The sequence below is a fragment of the Balaenoptera musculus genome, chromosome 1 (genome assembly GCF_009873245.2).
Source record: "Balaenoptera musculus isolate JJ_BM4_2016_0621 chromosome 1, mBalMus1.pri.v3, whole genome shotgun sequence".
NCBI lineage: Eukaryota > Metazoa > Chordata > Mammalia > Artiodactyla > Balaenopteridae > Balaenoptera > Balaenoptera musculus.
This window is the reverse complement of record NC_045785.1, coordinates 55,515,498-55,535,098: the sequence shown is the minus strand read 5'-3', so window position 1 is coordinate 55,535,098 and position 19,601 is coordinate 55,515,498. Positions and strand designations below refer to the sequence as shown.

At 42.2% G+C, this 19,601-nt stretch overlaps 1 protein-coding gene across 3 annotated transcripts in view; it reads right to left on the bottom strand.

The window, feature by feature from the left end:
* The window catches only part of CACHD1 (cache domain containing 1), a 210,724-nt gene that overhangs the window by 9,106 nt on the left and 182,017 nt on the right, over positions 1-19,601 (bottom strand). For 2 of the 3 annotated variants that reach the window (XR_005016827.1, XM_036828750.1), the window contains exons 17-26: positions 14,933-15,055; positions 13,677-13,776; positions 13,468-13,584; positions 11,670-11,830; positions 11,259-11,345; positions 10,256-10,372; positions 8,951-9,102; positions 7,493-7,654; positions 6,144-6,221; positions 5,415-5,516 (exon numbers count right to left, since the gene is read on the bottom strand). Coding sequence is in view for 2 of the 3 variants with exons in the window: in XM_036828750.1 (XP_036684645.1) it covers positions 5,415-5,516; positions 6,144-6,221; positions 7,493-7,654; positions 8,951-9,102; positions 10,256-10,372; positions 11,259-11,345; positions 11,670-11,830; positions 13,468-13,584; positions 13,677-13,776; positions 14,933-15,055 (1,199 nt within the window). In the remaining variant the exon portion in view is untranslated. The remainder of the gene's footprint in view (positions 1-5,414; positions 5,517-6,143; positions 6,222-7,492; positions 7,655-8,950; positions 9,103-10,255; positions 10,373-11,258; positions 11,346-11,669; positions 11,831-13,467; positions 13,585-13,676; positions 13,777-14,932; positions 15,056-19,601) is intronic. The other variant, XM_036828760.1, reaches the window with a different exon arrangement.

The following is a 19,601-nucleotide window of genomic DNA, read 5'->3' as shown; positions in this document are numbered from 1 at the left end:
GGTTAAAGAGGACTGCAACTTACAGTCAGGATGATAAGAGAGGGTGACTCCAAGATCCTGAGTCTCAGGGAAGGAAACGAATTTTGTTTTTGCACATCTTGATTTTGAGAGTCTGTGAATAACATATGTAGAGATACCCAGCCAGAAAAACAGGCATGTTGGCCATAAATCAGGACAGAAGAAGGAGAGTTCGCTGTTGTGTGTCTATCATTACTGAGTGCCCTCTTGGTGCCAGATGCCAGGCTAGGGGCTCAACAGAAAAAGGGGTAAGGTGAGGCCCCAGCTTCTGAGAAGCCCACAGTTAAGAAGGGGAAACACAGGTGCGAAACCAGAGGCATGACAAAGGAATATCAAAGCTGATGATCTTGGCTTAGGATCCTGGAGGAAGTGACACGTAAGGTGGCCCTCACGGGAGAGAGGGGTTCACTAGGTAAAGAAAGGGGTGGAAGATACTTCAGGCAGGGAGATGAGCATACTCAACGACCAGAAGACTGAAAGGCTCCATGGATTTGAGGAATGGGGAGAAGCTTCCTGTGTAGGAGAAAGAGCAAGAGATGAGGCTGGACAGGCAGGCTGAGACCAGCCCAGGAAGGCAGGTCAAAGGGCAGGGGGAAGGTAGATGGCAGTAACATAACGCGCGCTTTAAGGTGATCCCTTGTGGCAATGAGGAGGCTGGCCACAAGGAAGGAGGGATCTGAGGCTCAGAGGACAGGGGACTGAGCAGCGGCCCGAGAAGACGGCAAGGCCGTGAAGTGGGACACTAGCCGTGTTTAAGTGCGGCAAGCAGCTGTTCAAGTTCAGGGAAGGACTGGCTCTGGTGACCAAATGGACTTCCTGGTGAAGATGCCAAGAGGGTTAATATCCTTGAGGTTTCTAGGTTCAGATGCTGGAGGAATAGTGATGCCTTTACCCAAGATTAAGAGATCAGGAGCCAGAACAAGATTCTCAGCTTCAGTAGTGCAAAGTCTAGAATGTAATATAGGCTTTAAAACCTCAGTTACAGATGTTCTACACATAAGAGACTAAAGTACTAGAAAACACATTTTAGCAAAATCTCAGTGTCTGTGTCGATTATTTTTAGCCAACCTTTAGTGCTAGGCTGTCTTCATCTTGCCTCCTGGATGCCTTCCTGACTCTGCTCATTTACAAGCACCCATCAGAACTGACAGCTGATTTTCCCATTCGTGGTGTAAAATTCATAGTGGTCCTTCTGCCTGCCTCACCTTCCCACCTTCCCTTATCTTGCTGTTGTGTTTCATGTTATGTATGAAGGTCTTTTCTGGGAAACCTTCCCAACCAACATCCACCCCACCCAGTCATACCAACCTACAGGGGTTCTGGTGTCTCTTCTGTGAGTTTAAATGGTATTCTGTGCACATCCCTATCTTAGATTTCACCATATTACAAAAAAATATAGGGCTGTCTTGCCCATTAGCAAGCTCTTTCTTAAAGTACGAGGACTTACGCCTTACACAAAGCATGTGCTTAAAAAAAAAAAAATCACATAATTTTTTCAGCAATCTGTGGTTCTGTCTGGTGTGACATTTTACCAGTCTCATCTAATAATGAAGACATTCTAGGATTCACTGGGCCCTGCCTGGAGTTCTGACTTAAGAGTCCAGGGGTGCTCTGAACCTGGCTGGTCACAGGCCCAGGTGGGTGGTGACCTTGCAGCCATTCCCTAAGGCAACTCGGGGGCAGCCCTGTTTCTCCTGGTGCTTTCTGATGAGAATCCAAGCAGGGACCCCTCCGAAGGGAACCCCTCTGGGGCAATTCTGTTTTATTTCCTCAGTGGGACACTATTGCTCAACCCCTCTGTAACTTACTCAGGCTTCCTCTTATCTCAGTAATTCATGGAAATCTGGAGGGAGGGAGTAGCGTGTTTCAGAGAAGCAGGAGAAAGCCAAACGCGTGCTCTCACTTAGCAAATTAACTGAGCGTTTACTCAGCGCCAGGCAATTCTGTGGAGTGCTGGGAACAGTGATGCATAAGACAGACGCGGTCTCTGACCCACGCAGGAAGCAGCACCATTTAAGACACAGAGGACATTTACAAATACTTCCAAAGAAAGACTCCTTTACTATCCAAAGGTGCATGCAGAGAAATTCCTGCAAAGCCAATTTCAAGGCGAAACAGGCTTCAGGAAGGAGGCCTGACATCCATAAGGAATAGAAGAGTCAAATTAGGCTTTTGCTCTTCGGCATTCTGCTAAGGTATTTATCTGACGGTTCTTAAGAAAACCCTCTTGATGGCAAGGGATGTTAGGTCCCTCTGGGGACTCACTCACCCCTTTGTGGTCACAGCGAGTAACTGCAGGAGAATATCTCTGCACTTCTAAAAATGGTTTCGTGGTGCACTATGTAGTTTTTGACCAGATTTTCAAGGTTCAGCATTTGCGTTTTAAGTCTTTTGGAATTTACTTCGCTAGGGGAAAAATTCCCATTTACAAAGAAAAAAATGTTGCTTAATGTACATCTGTAATGTTTCTAATGAGATGGTAACTAAAACACAGATTCACAAGGAACAAATACATACTGGTGATTTTTAACTTAAAAATAAGCCAATTGATGATTAGTTAGAATATGATATTTTCAAGAGAAATAATGGGCAACGCAGAGTGTAACAGTTAATAATAGTCAAGTGCTGGAAAACAATCATTCTACATGGTGTTAGAATGTTGATAAAAATGATTCTGCTTTTCAGAAACCATTCTTATTTTGAGTAGTTTTTTTTAAGATACAAAAATTAAAAATTAGGTCCTTTTAAAATACAAAACTCTGTTGGCCACATGAAATATTTCTAGTTAAAAATGCAGCCTGGAGTCTCCAAGTTTAGCTTGGTAACATTTAGTTTTAATTCTGGGAATATCACCACTCTGAACCATACCATGAAAGTCTGGTCTGTTCAATACTTATATATTTATATATTTTATTCTTTTGAGGTTTCCTTTTGTGCCTGTCCCCCCTCCCCCCAGGGTCTTACATGATTTACTTGCAGATAAAAGTGAACTCTCTTCCCATCTTCTTCTTTGTTCCACTTCTTTAAGGAAGCTGTCATATTCAGCCTTTTATCAGTCTTGTGAATACATGCATGCATTTACAGTTTCCTGCTGGATTATCAATTCCTTGAGGGCAGAGTGGGTATGGAGGTGAGGTCAGCTCTGAGCTCATGCCTGCCATGTGTTATCCCACTTCATCCTCACAACAACCTTACCAGGGAGGAATTTCTAATCCTGTTTTAATTATTAGGAAACTGAGGTCCACGTAGCTTCACTAAGGTCTCACTACCTGGAAAGAAGGGGAGAGGTGGGATTCCACGTGAATTCTGCTTGACCTATCTTATAAGCTCTTCTATACCACGCTGCCTGGCAGAAATAAGGCCCATCCCGCCCCCTTCCCCAACTCCTTCCTCTCTGCCAAGCAAACAGCAGATGCCAGCCTGATACCTTCACCAAATAAGAGAACACACGCTTGAGCAAGTCATGTGCCACAAAAGAACTAGATCAGATTTCCGCGTTTAATGTGTACCCATGGCTTATCCTCTAGGTACCACAGGGACATTAGCTTGATGCCACCACTTTTAGTGACCCACCATACAGGTTCAGGGATATGACAACACTCGGTTAAATGCTGTTGACTTTGTGGTGCATTTGGAATTACGTGGAATGTCAGTGTCTTCCACTTCTTCTGGCGTTGCATTCTGTCTGCATGAAAAACTTTGGGGGTAACAGGGATCCAATTATTGTGAAAAATGAAAGAAAGCAAGCCCTTAGCTAGATTCCTTGGCTTTTGGATGCTGACACTGCACTATTCCTTTTATCTCAGCTGTTGCTTCATATGCCATTTTTACTAAGATGATGGGAGGGCTAATGGAACATTAGAAACATCACTCAGAATTCCAATTTTGTAATGAAGCAGTTTCTACCAGGGGAAAGAGAAGGGGGGGGAGAGGGAGGGGGAGAGAGGGAGAGAGAGAGAGAGAGAGAAAGAACTCAGTATTTCTGCTGAATAAGAAATTATTTCTGTTGAACTTTAGTAGCCTCAAACCTGTTTTATTATTCAAAGGAGAAGAGACACAGAACTGCCTGGCAGAATGAATTTATGCAGGTTCAAAGGTTTTTCTGGAAAAAAGGCAGAAAGTCAAAGAAACTGAGAAATTTAAGTTCTGCTTTTACTCTCCATAGAAACCAGAAGTTTCTATTTAGTTGGTGGGAACAATGTCATTCAGAGCCCGAATTAAGAGTCCCCAATTTAAAAATCAGACCTTTGGCTTCTCCTGTTTTCCAAAGGGAGTTTGAATACCTGGCTGTCGTGTAAAAGGCGACATTGGTTGCTTTGACGAATATCTACTCCTGCATTTCTTAGCACAGGTGTGGAAGCACACTGCTTGAAGACATTTTTTTTTTTTCAGGGTAGATGTGGAGGAAGCAGAATAAAAAAAGCATAAATGCATCATTTATGCATTAAAAAAAGACCTGATTCTGGGAAGAAAAGAAAGATTTCTGGAAAATTAAACAGCTATATGAAAAACAAAAAGATCTGACAATTACAGGAAAGGATGTACACTTCTGTTATATTTTTGTGCAACAGCGGCAGGGATGCCTAGACAGTAGGACACATCTGCTGTTCTCTGTGACAATAGGCCATACGGGCACTGGGAAGGTGAGAAGGTACATGGTGGCCATGCTGTTGGTACAGCCGTGGACTTGATAATTGGGAGCTCACTTAGCACCCAGTGTCTCTTCACAACTCAGCCCCGACCCTTCCTGAGCATCCTACAGGCACTTTAGGCACCTCCATGACTTTGTACACACCAGTCCCTTTGCCTCTAATATCCTTTGTCCCTCGCTTTTCTTTAATCATCCTTCAAGGCCCGGGGTAAGTGCTGTCTCTTTGGTGAAGCCTTCCCTGGGGCTCCAGGCCAGGCAGGAGGTCAGGGCAGGGGATGCCAGATGACCGCATGGATTCTTGCCAGGCCCTGAGTGTATGTGGCCAAGAGAGCCCTTGTTGATGCTGGTGTTTGCCAACCAACATCACTGGGCAGCAGGACCTATGAGTAAGCTGATTCACTGAGAACCAAGTGGGGTACCACTGGTTCTCAGTGAATGGGTAAGCAGGTACCATTGCGATGATCTGAACCCTTATTCATGGAGAAAACCCAGGAGGCAATCTGTGCGCCCAGAGGTCATCTCACATATGCTTGGGAATGCGGAGCCATAAGCCAAACTCTCCTGGGGCTCTTATAAAAGTTTCATGTTGGAATGTATCTTTTTGGAAAACTATGTCAAAATAATTTACCTGAGCATGGAACAGGAAAGAGAGAGAAGGGTTACTTATGCATAAATAACTTGTGAGCACTGGCCCACAAGTGCACCAGGGTCCTCAGGGCCTCAAGCGCAGGAAGCCAGACCTTACCATGATCGCTTTCTGTTCCTGAGCGACCCCAGTAGCGACGCCTCCTTTCTGGACTGTGTGCGTGCCGTTCGATGACCGCGGCTATAAATCGAGTATTGCTGACTGTGGAAGGCAAGGATGGTTAGTCACTCTTAGGCCAGTATTTTTATTGTATCAAGCGCATTTGCGCTAAGTAGGCTCTTTCACATGATGGGGGGAGTTATTCCTTGCAGAGCTAGAATGAGTAATTTTTTAAACAATTCTGACGATTAGGGGAGTTGGTTTTAGGACTGGGGCAGCAAGACAATGACAAATCTCCAACATGCATCAAGGAGATATACTCTGTATAGTTGAAGGCCAAAGTATCTCAACACACATGGAGCTCTCTTTTGATAGAGAAATGTTCTTTTCTTTCCCCCTGAGTTGTATACATTAGTTAAGGGATTTAAAAGAAATGCATACCTGATGACTCCCTTTCTAAAATGCTATACTGGAAAGTAATGAGGAGGAGAAAGAAAGGGAAGAGTAAGGCGTTTTAAGCCAAAGTACTTAATGCAACAAAGAACACCCTGAAATCTTTTGAGATGTACTAGAACAAAGCAAATACCTATGCTTATTCCTAATGAAAATGGGGGAAAAAAAAGAACCCCATCACGCCAAAGCATCTTAAACTTTAATACGAGAAAGCACATTTATTCTGGATTAGCCTCCTGCTGCCACGTTCTGCATGGAAGTAGCCTGGATACTCACTGATGCCTCTGTCTTCGTGGCCATCATCATCCCTTTCATCTCTGTCATTCTCCAGGTTGGACATACGCACTGACATTTCTACCCGTCATTCAAAAGAGAGAAACATGACTATTTAATCAAACAAAATCACCCACTTTAATGCCCTGCAGAGTGCTCATTTGATGACTGGATGACAGCATTCCATCAATGAACTGATGCCCCATCTCATTTTTTTTTTTTTTTTTTTTTTTAAGGAGGAGGGAGCAGGAATCAGAAGAGAGAACAAGAGATGAATAATCCAGAGAGGCACCTGAGATTGATTTCTGGAGACAGAGGAGAAAAGATGTTGATTGAGGCTAACAGGTCTTTAATCCTCTCCTCAAGTACCTGAAACGGAAGGAAGGGGTCTAAAACCACGGCTGACTGTGCTGATAAAATGGTGCTACAGAATCCTATAAAAGGCCAGGCCTAAGGTAACACTGGATGGCCGTCATCCTCAGTCAAACCAAACCTTATCAAGAGGAAAGAGCTTTGCGGTCAGCTCAGTTACTAAATCAGACAACACAATCCCATGATCCCCCGACAGGACTGCGACCACAGTGAAATATTCCAATATCAACTAATCATGACTGCTGCCAGGCTCCTGACCAAGTCCAGGAAAAATGATGAGTGAGCCTTATCTCCACAAAGGTCAGGGTAACACATCCCAAGGGGTTTTTAGGGAGGATGGGGATGGTTGTTAAATGGTTTTTGTTCCTTGCAAACGAGCACAGATACCACATTTAACTCTTGATATGGAAGCCACAACTACCAATTAATCATTTTGTATCTGACTTCAAGTTCTTATCCAGGTTGGACAGTCCTTATCCTGTTTTAAGAGATGTGATCATTCCTTTGAATGTGTGTTCATTCACACAATATAATAATAGCTGCAATAGAACAGATTCATGTTCTTGCCAGTAGTGACCTGAGGTATCTTTGGTCTGCCCGTCTTTTCGGAACAGCAAAGGCAGCATATCTGAGCTTAGCGAAGAACAAAATTTCCCACTCAGCATCCCAGCTCCCCTGACTGGCTTATTCCAGAGGCAAGCTACGGCAGGCTCACGCCTGTGTAAGGAGAGAGATAATCTAGGGATTTTCTGGGGAATCAAATGGGGCTTGCAGGATTTAGGCCCTAAAGAATGAGCTGTGAACGAAAGGAGGGAAGCAGGCTTTGGGGACCTCTGAATCTACTCCCCAGTAGCAGCAAATGTAGCACTGGTCTTACAGTCGCTTAAAGGCTTACAACTGGTTACTGTCGTTCTCGCCTTGGAACAGCCCTGGGAGCCTGCTGCCTCCTGGGGGAGCTTTGGGATTCCTTTCGAGCTCACCTTGGGCAGCAAGAGGAGACATATGCTGATGACTCCGGCGATGAATCTGATGACGGTACGCGTACACAGCCAGGACCAAGACCATGATGCCGCCCATGATGCCTCCAGCCACTGGACCCACAGGGGCACTTTTAATCATGTTCAATGTGACAACCTCATCACCTTCATTAAAATAAACAAACAGATGTCCTTCATAAAGATTTCCCAAGTGTAGCAGGAGATGGGGACGGGGGTGAGGTGGGAAGGAATGCAGTGGGAAGGGGTTTAGTGAAGGTATGTAAGAACGGCTGCTTTAAGCTTCGAATCCCTTAAAGAAGACCCACCGGGATGTGGGAACAGGGCTTCCTTTAATTTCTGGTTCTCGGATGAAATGTTGCTTGCTTGCAGAGCACACAATTGGCAAGGACTTGTGAAATAAGCGAGTGGTTGAGGATCCCTTAAACATGCAGTGCCCAGTCTAAGGGCCCAGCCCTGGGCTGTGCGCTACTCTTAGTACAGAGGTGAGGCAGGGCAACGTGGGTCTCTTTGCACATATTGACTCTACATGGTGTCATTTATTTCAGTGGCTCAGTCACGTGACCTCCCAAAAGGATCAAATTTCAAAGCTTATTGGGTTCCCTTGAAGACACTATCTGCACTTTTCAGACAGGAAACTGCAGGTGGGCACATAAAGGGACTTCTTGGAGCAAGGTCACTTCAACCGTGTCCTAACCTGGTCCGGTAGTCATACGTGAGCTCAGAACCCTTCCTCACCTAGGAAAAGCTTTTCTTCCACAGACAGGCTAATGTGGGGAGATGTCAAAAAAGGCATTAGCTAAAGGCTTAAATATCTTTTCACTTGCCAACTAAGCTTGAGGAGCCTGTGGTAATTCCGGAAAGACGCTGAGAAGGTCTCAGGGTGGGTATGCAGGTAGTATTTTTGGGGTCTTGGGGCCTGACCCCAGTGGTGTCCCTCCCAGCAATGTCCCTGTCCCCCACCCCAAGCCGCCCCGCTGCACTGGACAGCTCTGGCTTTTGCCGACCTCAAGGACCTAAATACTACCTTGTAGTCATAAGATTTCTGCCTTCAAAAGTTGTGAGGGAAGGTAGCGGCAGGAAAGCGATATGCACAGGTCACTCTGCCCATCACCGGCCCTGTGCTTCTGACAGCTGGGATTCACATTCACACAACCCCACAGTTCAGCTGCTCAGAAATCAGGCCTGATATTTCTCAGAACAAGCTTTATGGGAATGAATTCCAGGCTTGCAAAATTTGGCAGGAAAGATGGCTGCTTACTCTGCACAGTATAGCTAGCCAGCTTTGGAAGTAATTATTTGCCTTGGTTTTGCAACTAAAAACTACTGGCAAAGAAATCAGGGAAGTAGGGTAGAGAATTATTTTAAGATCTTTGTCCTAGTATAGAGGCAAGAAAATGTGTTTTCAAGAATCAAATTATTCTGGGTCCCCCAAAAACATACCTATTGCTCCCATGTCATCAACATAGGGACTTTTGGCTCCAACAATCCCCCCGAAGCATTCTTTCTGGGGCGCACAGTAGGATTTGTCCAGGTGGGTCTTGCCATCGCTGTCTACCATGCACCATTCACAATCCAGCACACCAAAGCAGTCCCTGCCAGAAAGACAACGCTGAATGTTCCAGAAAGCGGTGTCATGCAGGGGAGAGCACGTGGACTTGGGCATCAGATAGCTCTCAGGGATTCCATGACTCACTAGCGCTATAACTCCTTGAGCCTGAATTTCCTTTCCTTATAAAAGGAGAACAGCCATAGCCTGCCACGGGAAAGCTGTCTAATGTCCCTTAACAACTTGGAGATGAGGGAAATAGAACCGCTCTCTGTGAATCAAACCATGAAGTCCACACATCATGGATTAGTGCAGGGTCACTCAAAATCATCTTAAAAGACCACATGGCCCCAAGGTTTGTTAGACTTTGGCCTAACACACCCCAGGTATACGGTCATTAAAAAAAAAGAAAAAAGGAAGGAAGGAAAAATTGATCAAACAAGTTGGGGAAACAGTGGATAAGTTAAACAGATTTCTTTGCTGCCAATTTCTTAGAACTTTTAACATGTTGAGTGCATTATGACACTCTAAGAAAATATACACAGTGTTTCTCAAGCTTAAGAGGCTTTGGGTTACTGCATAACACACCGAATTAATCTATCTGATGCCCTACCATTCCTTTGCTAAAATACATACTGAAAGTAAAACTGGCTGCCCCTTTTACCCACTAATTTTGTTGAATCAAATGGCAGCTTGCAGCTGTTTAGTCCCAAACACCCTAGGGAGGAGGGAGAGGGAGCAGGGAGCATGTGGTTTTTAGTTCTCAACACTACTGTAAAGCATATCTGCTTTCTAAGAAAGAATTGATGAGCTTCAATGTATCACACATAGAGCTGGGTTCTGTTTCTAGAACCCATGAGTTCCTGCCCCCTTGCCCTTGCTTCTTCATGCCATTTCCTCTCTTACTGCTCTTATTTCAAGAATAACTTTCCCATCCACAGATGAGGCTACTAAGATATGGTACATGTGCCAAATAGCTGTACCAAGTGGAAACCAAATAACATTAAACCTGGTAGATAAAAGGCTTATCAAAATCAGTTCTGGATCCGAAAAACTGGTACATCTTTTTCAAACATCAAGAATGGGGATGATACATATCATCTGGAAAAGCTCAGCGAGGCTGCTGGTCCCTATTCTTTACTAGGTTCTGCTCCTGCAGCTATGATGCTGACGTGAAATCAGCGCCGGGCACTGCTTACCCACTCTCCATCCTCTGACTGCACCTGCTGTTGACACACTGGTGAAGAGCATCCTGCAGGCCAGGGTCAATAGCCGTGTATGTCACTGGCTCCTGGTGTACTTCACAGCTTGGGTTTCTACGTAGGAGCAAGTCTGAAGGTTAGGACCAATACCATCTATATTCCAAACTCATCATGCCCTTGGCCCCTGACAGTGTCAAACAGATCTGGGTTTGAATCCTGGCTTTGCTACTTAGCTATATGAAACCTTGGGCCAATCTGGCCTGAAAATCTGTCACTGAGATAAATAATGCTATATTATGTGTGAGCATCTGTGTGTGTGAAATGTTCCTACGTGTTTATCAAAGGGTTAATTTGAAAACTAAGTGACAGGGCCTCCCTGGTGGCGCAGTGGTTAAGAATCTGCCTGCCAATGCAGGGGACACGGGTTCGAGCCCTGATCCAGGAAGATCCCACATGCCGCGGAGCAACTAAGCCCATGTGCCACAACTACTGAGCCTGCGCTCTAGAGCCCTTGAGCCACAACTGCTGAAGCCTGGGCGCCTAGAGCCTGTGCTCTGCAACAAGAGAAGCCACCTCAATGAGAAGCCCACACACCGAAATGAAGAGTAGCCCCCGCTCACCACAACTAGAGAAAAGCCCACACGCAGCAACGAAGACCCAATGCAGCCAAAAATAAATAAAGTAAAAAAAAAAAAAAAAAAAGGAAAGAAAACTAAGTGACTTACTGGGCATACAGTATCTGACACATGTTAGGCACTTAGTTAATGCTTGTAACAGTCTCATATTTTTTGTAAGTAGCACATATACTCAAAAATTTTTTATCATTTATATTCAAACCTGAAAGTGGACTTCACTGTAAGACACTATGGAGTTTGAAAACTGGCTCACTGAACAGCTCCATCATTAGAATGAATCACCTTCTTATACTTCCAACTCGAAACAAATCTATACACAAGACTCCCATTATAAATATGCACATACACACACATTTTAAATTTACCTGTTCTCTGCATTGGTGAGGTTGCCAGTGCACTCATTGACCTCTAGAGGGCACTCACAAGGACATTCACATTCATTTTGTTCCATTCTGGAAAGGAAAAAGAAAGTTACTATGCAGAGGGTTGATAAACTATATATTGTACATGCACTGAGGGAAATGAAATAAAGACACCATGAGCTAGTTAAAAGAGACAGTAAAAGTTATCACTAAAGGTTTAAACACACAGTTGACCTCAATCCATGGTTCTTTGGACAAGGATGTTACGAACAACACAGCTCTAAATGCTTTTGTAACCAGGACTTTCCTTTCCTCTAGGACACACCTGAACACTTCATGTTTATTTTGCAGTTGGCATCAGTTAAAATATTCAGTAGTGTGGTAAACAGAGAACATGACCCGTCCCATTTTTACCGGTGACAGTTGAGACAGAGCCGGTCCACCATGCTACAAGCACAGAAGGCAAGAGAGTCACACGTTTCGTTGACAATGCCGACAAATGCATTGGTTCCCGGGATCCTCGCCAGTCTGTATTTAGAACAGTGACTGCCATGCACAAGGTTCGTCAAATCCCCCTACAGACAACAGAGTTGTCAGAAGTGACAGACAACAATGCAAAGATTCAGCTCTACCATCCTGAAAACAACCCTTCAACCAACTGCTGAAAATAGTTCAATCCAACTAAAGCAAGCATCCTTTTCTTCGTTCTATAACAAGAAAATGTGATAGCTGGCTTCGTGAAATGTCTACAATTTTTGAAAGACAAAGATTCTAAAGCAGCATCGTAAAGTTGAGTATGGTCATTTTTTCTGCACGTGTCATATGTAGTAGGCCAAGTATTTAAGCCCATGTTTGTTTCCATGCCAGTTATCCCTTATGTGTGCATGGTGAGGATAAGCCTAACCCTGAGAATCACGGCACTGAATGTTTTCTTAGAGGTCTAGACGAATCCTTTCTTGCCTGGAAGATGCCCACCTTTACAATATAAGCAATAACATAGGCTTATCAGCCTGTTAGCTCCAATAACCAGGAATGTTCCAATTCCATTTTGGAATAACTTGGGCCATTAAGAATTTATTCTAATTCATATTCCACTAAAATTTGCATGTCTGAAAAATTTCTACTGCAATATCCTAGCTTCTCTGCTGAAGACTCAGGAAATCATTGTACAAATGACAGAAGATACACAGAGTAAGGCAGACTTTCATATGACAACCTTACCTGACAGCCTCCCTCTGATTACACTCCTGTTTGTCCATGTCTCCTTTACAGAAAGTGCTCATCAGAACGGGTATGGGGGTTGAACAGAGCAATAATGACTTCCCTTGCTTTGAACACACTATCCTATTAATATATTCATTCTTAAAACTCTTCTAGTACCCTACACAATTGTTTTTGCACTTTTTCTGAGACTAAGTTCAGGATTTTTATTTAACCTCTTTTATTTTTGACTTCAAGCTAATTTTATTCATTTAAAAAAATTTTTATTAGAGTACAGTTGATTTACAATGTTGTGTTAGTTTCAGGTGTACTAACTCAATACATCTTTATGATTATCTTTTTAATAATACATGTAATGATTTGTGAATACATTTACTTCTTGTGAATAACTTTTTGAATGTTGGTTCTGTCATGACCCATTCTCTCTCAGCTAGGATTATTTACAAATTAATAAGTATATCCTTAAGATCTCTAACCATATCCAGGTAAATCTGTAGCCTCTCAAATCACAAGAGAGTATTCTAAGCTTAAAAGAAAAAAAGGAATTATTTTTGGATGATCTACATAAGAACTCTCATCTAACAGGGTGGATGACCAAGAACTAACCTAATTTGGCTTTAAGAATTTAGGGAGACTGAGTAATCTCTAGAAGACAGGAAGAGAGGACCACATGGTGCCACATATATTTATACAAGAGTGTGGGAACAGACTTCAGCAGACATTTCAAAGGGCTTAGATTGGGTAAGTCTTTAAACAAACAAAACCAAAGCAAAATACCAACTGTGAAATCTTAAAACACTCACTTCTCCATTCAGGGCTTTATATCCCACAACCATCAGACTGGGGAGTTGGACTAAGGTCTGTCATGTCCTATCACTCTAATTCCCAGGCAATGAAACAGCCGGTAATAGCTAACATTCAGACATAAACCATGACTCCATTGCAATTCCACAGCCGGATGGGAGAAGAGAGCGTTGAGGAATCAACTTACCACGAGGCTCGTGTTGAATTTATAAAACCTCTGGACCGTTCTGTCACTGAAGCTGTTGCACAGGTTCTTCTTTACAAAGTTGGGGTGGTTCAGGATGTCATTTGCTACCAGGGGCTCCTACCGAGGCCGAGCAGAACACAAGACAGACGCCATGTGGTTAGCGAGCCGCAGCCCGTTAGAGAACTGGGCTCTAGCTTCGCGACAGATACCTTGTGGGTGATGTGCTGCTGTTCCACGGGTGCATGTCCTTTGGGGTCAATGAGGGTTGGATGCGCCACCAGATAACCCCTGTCCTCCATTATGAAGCACCTGTGCCAAGACAATGACATCCCTCATTCACAGAAGCTGCTCTTCTATGCTTCTGGAGAGCACCTATCTTGCTAGCCCTGACACAAGTTGCATTTATCAGGTTCTCAATAAATATTCATGGACGAAATGAAGGAAGGCTGGCAGTCAGGTGACAGACACATTAATTCTCGAGGCGCTGGACTACCTAGCATACAGTTTAAGGCGAGAGTTACACCTGACTCTGAGGTCACCTACATACTTCGTACAGAATGTGACCACCCAGACTAAGTAAGATGGGCTCAAAGATCTTTTGCAAGAATGTATAAAGTGGGACATTTTTTTCTTTTTTCTGGGGAGGGAGATTCCGAAAGAAGCAGTCTTGGGTACTTACAGGCACAAATATTAGGTAAACCATATAATTTCCTCTTTCAATGACAAACATACCTAAAATACAACGTTCAGAGGACATGCAAAAATATATTTGATGGAAACACTAAATAAGTGAAGCTAGAACCGCTTTAATCAAGACTATATTCTGCTCTATTTTACTTTCCATTCGTCATAACAGTTTGCTGTGAATCCTGCATTCCCCCATTAAGGGCCAATGTGAAATTTAGCAGTGATATGAAGCATGGGCCATGAGTTGGAAATAAGAAAGCTATTTTAAAAAGTGGCCTGTATTAAATCAAGGGAATGCCCTTGCTTTGATCAGACGTGCTCTTTTGAAATTCAGGTGGCAAAGACTTTTGGTTCCATGAGCCTCTTTCTGGGGAAATGTACAAAGGAACAGTCTAAGCATCTGAAAATCTCACAAAGACTTTGGCTTAATAACTAAGTTCACATCAAAAGTACTACCCAAGAGTACCCTCTGGTCTTTCTAGCACCCAAGATATGGGAAACCTCTAATTACTGACTCCTAGAGAAACAAGAGCTTTTGGAGAATTCTGTGCCACAATTATTCTTCTTGTTAGAAGCCAAATCTGTCCATCTAAGTCATAAACAGCATGCATCTTAGAAAAACAAAAGAACAAAAACCTCCTTAATAGAACGCCCAGGCAATGGACTCAATTTCTGACGCTGACTATGACAATGTGCTCGGCATTCAACTGGAGATACCTGACATCTTTTCCTTTGTATTTTGCAGCTAGATAGGATATGGGGTCCCTGAAGGGCTCACCTTATTTTGTTGCCACCATCTTGGTTACAAACTGGTAATAAGTCCATCAGAACCTTGTAGAAGTATCGAAGCGTGAAGTCAATGCCCATCACAGCCACAGTATGCCCGGAAGACAGCTGTGTACTTCATGTGAAAATGATCAGTGAGAATAAGAGGTGTGTCTTATTTAAAGGCAAAAGCTATGTTCACTCATAAGGACATCGTATGGTATCAGAAACACATGCCTCCTGTTCTCCGCACTTTCCACCCTCGGAGAAACAATTAACTAAGTGACTAACTTAGCATAACATGGAGATTTGACAAGAGAAAAATTTAAGACTAAAGGTAGGACTTCCCAAATAAGACCAGCCCAAAACAGGGGCAGCTGTGGAATATGGCTAGTCCTAACTACAGATGTTCAGACAACGGTGGGATTATTCTCTGTCAAGAATATGGGGGTGGTGGGGGCATAGGCATCAATCAGCTGGGAGGTTTAATGTGTGGCTGTTAGGTTCCTTCCAACAAGGAACCTTTATTTTTCCTTCAATTTTTTTTTTTAATTGAGGTATAGTTGATTTACAGTGTTGTTAATTTCTGCTGTACAGCGAAGTGATTCAGTTATACATATTTATACATACTTTCCTTAATATTCTGTTCCATTACGGTTTATCATAGGATACTGAATATAGTTCTCTGTGCTATACAGTAAGACCCTGTTGTTTATCCATCCTATATATAAAAGCTTACATCTGCTGACCCCAACCTCCCACTCCATCCCTCCCCCAAACCCCTCCCCCTTGGCAACCACCAGTCTCTAACAAGGAAACTTTTAGACAAGGAGCCTGAGTGATGTCCTTAGCTATTTCCTTCACTTTATAGATCATGATAAATCTATAGTTATTAATCTATACATCTCATTTTATAGAGCTCTCAAAGGTTAATTAGTTTTAGGTCATGCAAAACTTAGTGAAAACAACGTTTTGTTTTCTTTCTATAACACTAAAGTTGGCTGTACTCAAAACCCAGCTCACATTCTAGAACGAGACTCTCCTGGTTCATAGGCCAGTTCTGTCTCCATTCTAAAATGCTACTCTCAAAAATAGAAGCACCAAGGAAGAGAAAGTGGGGCAGTACAACATGATGCTTGCTAGCCTTTTAGCTCTGGAATCAATCAGATCTGGGGTCAAAACTTGGCCTTGTTGATTTCTATCTATGTGGCTCCTGGGATGCTACTTACCCTATCTAAGCCTCAGTTTTCTTATCTGAAAATGGGGTTAATAATAGCTCAGAAGAAACTTCCCAAAGTAAAGTCCTCTTTGGGAAAATCAAAACTTGGGAGTGAAATTAGCTTTGCAACTCACCACCCCCATCAAAAAACAAAAACAAAAACAAAAAACCCCCAAAACCAGGAAAAAAACCCCAAAAAACAACAAGAAAAAGGGACCATGACCCATAATGAAATTTCTATCAGAGCTTTGCTGTCAAAGCTGTTTTTGGCATGGGATGGGGGAAGACCATGTTGTGGGATTGTCTCTGAGAGGCTATTGCCTCAATAAGAGCCCCTATTATTACTTAAGTAACTTAAATTCCACCATGGAAGAAATCCAAGACTCAGTTACCTTACGGGATTTGTCCATTGTAGAAAAGAATATTTTGCTGAAGTATTAGTCAGAAGAAGTCTAAACTTCTCTTGCTTGTTCAGGAAAGAGTGATGAGTCTAAACAATAGCCATCATTATGATAATAGTAATGGCTTCCATTTACTGAATGTTCACGATTTATAGGCATTCTGGTAGGCATCTGAATATATCACTTCCGTGATTTCTCACAGAAACCTTATGAGGCATTATTTCCAGAAAACTGAAGCTTGGGGAGATTAAGTATTTGGCTAAAGTCACACAGTGAATAACTAGTAGAAGCAGGGATTTAAACTCAGTGCCTTCAACTCCAAAGCATATATTCCTAACCAATAGGGTTTCTGCCTCCTTAGATCTGCATGGTACTCAAGAGTTTCCAAGCAATTTTAAACCATCTACTTAATTTCCTGTGAAGACATCAGAAAGGAATTACAGTTCCTATTTTATAAATGAAAAATTAGGTTTAGAATGGTTAAAAGACTTAAAGAAGATTGATCACCTTTTATTTATGGTTTAGAGACTAAATCTGGTTCTTTCTACAATACTATAGCTGCCTCAGTGAAAAATACAATTCAGGTTTTGTGGGACAAGTTGATTTTGTTTCTAAAATTCCCCTGTATGACTGCCATCTGCCCCTGTTGATGGTAAACGTGCTGAAGTAAAAGCATATATTATATATTGCCCATGGAAGTCTAGCATTCATATTTTCACCTGCATTTAAACAATGTACATGGTTACCATAGCAACCTATAAAGAATACCATAGAAAAATCAAACTAAGCCTACATTTCTCAGCACAATGGTCCATGCTGTTTGCAGCGCTTTGGTGAGATTTTCACTGCCAAAGATTTGTCTAACCAGTCCCTTAATCATTGACTGTACTTCATCATCACTACCACATTATCATCCTCCAAAGAATGCATACCTAGATTCTCAGGCCACTAATAATGCTGCTGAAAGAAACTGTTTAACTGATAAGTGAGCACTGAAAAAACCTGTCCTCAAGCTCTCAGCCCAACCGCTTCTGAAAACCAAGGGAGAATTAGAGTGCTTCACAACAAGCTGAACGTTAGCTTAAGTTCCCTCTTCTGAACCATTAAAATGCAAGAAATTTAAAGCATGAATAGCATGATAATAAAAATAACTACCATTTATTGGGGATTTGACATTGGCAAGTATAGTGCTAAGCATTTTACATGCATTATCTCTAATTTTCATTATGTTAGTTCAATTTGGGCATCGTTACCTCTGTTTTCCATATGAGGCTCAGAGAGTCATGGAACATAATAATAATAAAAGTATTTAACATTTATTGAGCCCTGACCATGGGCCACACACTGTTCCAGGAGCCTCATGTATATTATTTACAGTAATCTTTAAATAATCATTTGAGATAGGCCCTAATATCCCTCTTTCACAGGTGAGGAAACCAAGGCAGAAAGGAACTTGTTAATAGTCATACAGACAGTAAATGACAAATCCGCTTTTTCAGAGTGGAATCACATCTTAGGAGGAGGGCAGGTTCTCAAGTTGGCACATGAGACCAAAATCACTGGTAATCATTTGGAAAAAGTACCTCAGCAGAGCCCACCTATGAATATACCCATTAAAGCTATAGTTACTTTGGTTGAAACCCAGAAGCGGTAGTTGACTTGCATTCTAAACTATGGTGAATGAAATAGATGGCTTTAAATAATAAAAACACGCTCAGCTAAGGAAAATGTTCAAATGATCAAGTCCATGGGACTGCATATTGATCAAGGCAACAGCAGATACTTATTCCTGAAATATACTCTCATTGAGTGACTGATGGACAGGATTTAAATGGCCATTTAACTCTTGTTAAACTCGAATAGCTAAACTTGTGTGGGCTAAATACACTATAAACAGTAACCAAATAAGGGAATTAAACCCAGGTTTTTTCTAAGTTGAAAGCCCATCATATTTCCATCATGTGTCATTTGGGCTGACACCATAAATATTTATAAATAAATGAAATGAAAATTCTTCCACCCATCCAAATTCTAATAAAAACATATATACGAGCATAAAAATCTGCACCTCTCTGTGACCTCCTCCCCCCACCCAACAAAAAGAATACTGTGTAGAAGGAAAAGCTAATGGCTCTTGATAATGAGTGGCAGATGGGAGAAGCCGGGTGGAATGTCAAAGCCTAAGTAAGACACACACAGGTAGGTAGGCATTCTCTCCCTGCTTCCCCAGCAACATCTTTAAGAGCCCAATTTCGGCCCATGTCCTTGTCATCAAAGACCAAGGTGACTGCTGTCCCCTCAAAGAAACCACGTTTGTTTACTTTTTCTCAACTGATTAGAATATATGGGAGAAATGACAAGTTTTGCTATTCAGACAATAGTAGGTGTATGCCTTACAGATGGCCTGTTAATGAAAACATTGAAAAGATCTGTTCTAAAAGAATGTTTACTTGTTTATATGTGATGGAGCCAAACAGATACCATGTCCTGAAAAGAAATCAATATTTGGCTGGCAGCAGGGCCCTGCCTGCCATGAAGACACAGGTCATGATACTGAAATTCCACACAGCACTGCTTCCCAATTCTTGATTCCAACGTACTAGAGTTAGAAGAATTCTACTGAATGTCAGCCATTTGATATATAATGAGCACTGTGAAAAGCCTAAGTTAAGCAAGAAAATCTGTCTCCCATAAATTTTAAGGCATCATTACAGATACCAGTCAAAATATGGTCTTTATTGGTTGCTAGGGAAAAATAGCGATTTGTATAATGAAGGGATTAAAACAATGTGTTCAACTTGCCTCTCTACCCAACATTTCACTAACATTTGTAGCTTAAATACTGAAACCTCAAAAGCCTGAAATGTAAAGCACCCTAAATATATTTACAGTAATACTGACATTTTATAGCATGCTTGGAAAATCAATTTTCAAAATGCCTTTTCATTCCTCAAGAGAGAGCAAGGACAAAGTAAAAACAGCAACAAAACCATAACAACAACAACAACGAACTCCTATATAATTCTAAAGAGACCCAAATACAAAAGGAAACAATCTCAAGT